Here is a 1800-nt window from a genome sequence, read left to right as displayed (position 1 = left end):
TAACTCGTCTATCATGTGGGGCTCACAACTGTGTTTCCCACACAGACGTTGTGAGAATGAGATCCGATCACTCACGTAACTGTGCAGCACAGCGCCCGGCTCTTGGTGAGGACCTGTTATTATTATCAGGAATGGTTCTGGAGTATACGGAGGCCCCCCAGCCTGGGAGTAAGGGAGGATGGGCACGAGGGGGCATTTGCACACATGGGAATGGGTAGGGAAACGGAGGCCCAGGGAAAGGAAGGGCCTTTCCAGAAGTCGCTGGGCACCCTGGAGGCCAGCAAGCAGCAGAGACAAGGGGAAGGCCTCCTTCCCCATCTCTGTGAGGGATTACAGTCAGATGGGGATCGTGGGCAGGCAGTGGGCCCTTTAAATCCTAAGCTCCACCTTTGCTTAGAAGGGTCTTTGGGGGAGTATAAAAGGGGGGTGCAGCTCCTCTCTGCTCCAGAAAAGCACCTGCTGCTCCTGCCCACAGGCCCCCAGACCCTGGCCTCCCTCTAGCCGCCCCCCCGCCTCCGCCTGGGAGCCATGCAGCTGCCGCCCTTTGACATGTGGAAGGACTACTTCAACTTGAGCCAGGTGGTGTTGGCCCTGATCCAGAGTGGGGGGCAAAGGCCAGAGGCCCAGGGGAATGGGGAGCCGAAGCCGGGGTCCCTGCTGGGGCAGGAGCAGGGCCTGGGAGGGCTGGGGGCCAGCAGAGGCCTGGCAACCCTGTGCAATTTCTGCAAGCACAACGGGGAGTCGCGCCACGTCTACTCCTCCCACCAGCTGAAGACCCCAGAGGGCGTGGTGGTGTGCCCCATCCTGCGGCATTATGTGTGTCCCCTGTGCGGGGCCACCGGGGGCCAGGCCCACACGCTCAAGTACTGCCCGCTCAACGGCGGCCAGCAGTCTCTCTACCGCCGCAGCGGCCGCAATTCGGCCGGCCGCAAGGTCAAGCGCTGAGGACCGCGAGATGCCCACCCCGCACCCCCCAACCCTCCTGGTTCGGTCCCTGCCAAGTCCCCGGACCCTCCCCCGACTCACCCATTCCTTGGGAGCTTCTGGCTCCCCAAGCTACATCCCTTCTGGATCCTGAAACAATGGAGGCCGTTGGGGAGCCAGGCCACCTCTGCCCCCTGGGACCTCTCAGGCCTTGGGGTTCAGAACTAGGGGTGTCTGTGGATTCTGGGTGCGGCAGGACCGCTGCCCCTGGACCGCACGGCCTTGTGGCTCCTTCTGGGCCCCGGTTCATGGATCTTTCGTCTTTCTGGGGCTGCTGGTGACACAAGCCCTGGCCCCTTGACTTCTCAGCCCCATGGTTCCATTCCTTCTGGAATTTCTTGGACCGTGGGACCTACAGGACCCAGCGCGCTCTCCCAGGCCCACCCTTAGAATTTGGAGAGTGAACAAGACTGGCTTGGACACTCTAGCCCAAGAACTTCCAAGATGGGATTCTGACTTGAGACCCGCCTTGTCCACCTTCTTCAGCCACCTGTAGACCCACGGTTTCATCACGGACCTCCCTGAACTGTTCCTTCCCTGCCCCAGCAGCCCATCCATCAAGAGCTGGGGAAGGGAGGGGACACGCTGCAGGGGTGGGAAGCACTTGGTCTTCCAAGGCTTATCTAGGAGCGAAGAGCCTTGGGGTACGCTGACACCCTTCAACTCCCCCTGATCGACCTTCTTGTTGATTCTGTTTCACTGCACTCCCGCCCCCAACCGCAAATCACCAATGGGCGTTTCCCCCAGCAGGAGGGAGTCCCTCCACTGCCTCCCACCCACCTTTCAAATCCCCATCCTTTGCTAAAGACCTTTTTT

The 1800-nt window shown here is 61.0% G+C and overlaps 1 protein-coding gene across 1 annotated transcript; it reads left to right on the top strand.

Moving 5' to 3' along the window:
- Positions 1 to 528: 528 nt before the first annotated feature.
- Positions 529 to 945, top strand: NANOS2 (nanos C2HC-type zinc finger 2). The gene has a single exon (XM_045776314.2). It carries the CDS (start codon positions 529 to 531, stop codon positions 943 to 945), a length of 417 nt encoding a protein of 138 aa, XP_045632270.1.
- The last annotated feature ends 855 nt before the right edge of the window (positions 946 to 1800 follow it).

Source organism: Ursus americanus, chromosome 21 (assembly GCF_024610735.1).
Source record: "Ursus americanus isolate L20-20 chromosome 21, mUrsAme1.1.p, whole genome shotgun sequence".
In the NCBI taxonomy this organism is placed as follows: domain Eukaryota; kingdom Metazoa; phylum Chordata; class Mammalia; order Carnivora; family Ursidae; genus Ursus; species Ursus americanus.
The sequence above is the reverse complement of the archived record's forward strand: the minus strand, read 5'-3'. Positions and strand labels throughout refer to the sequence as shown.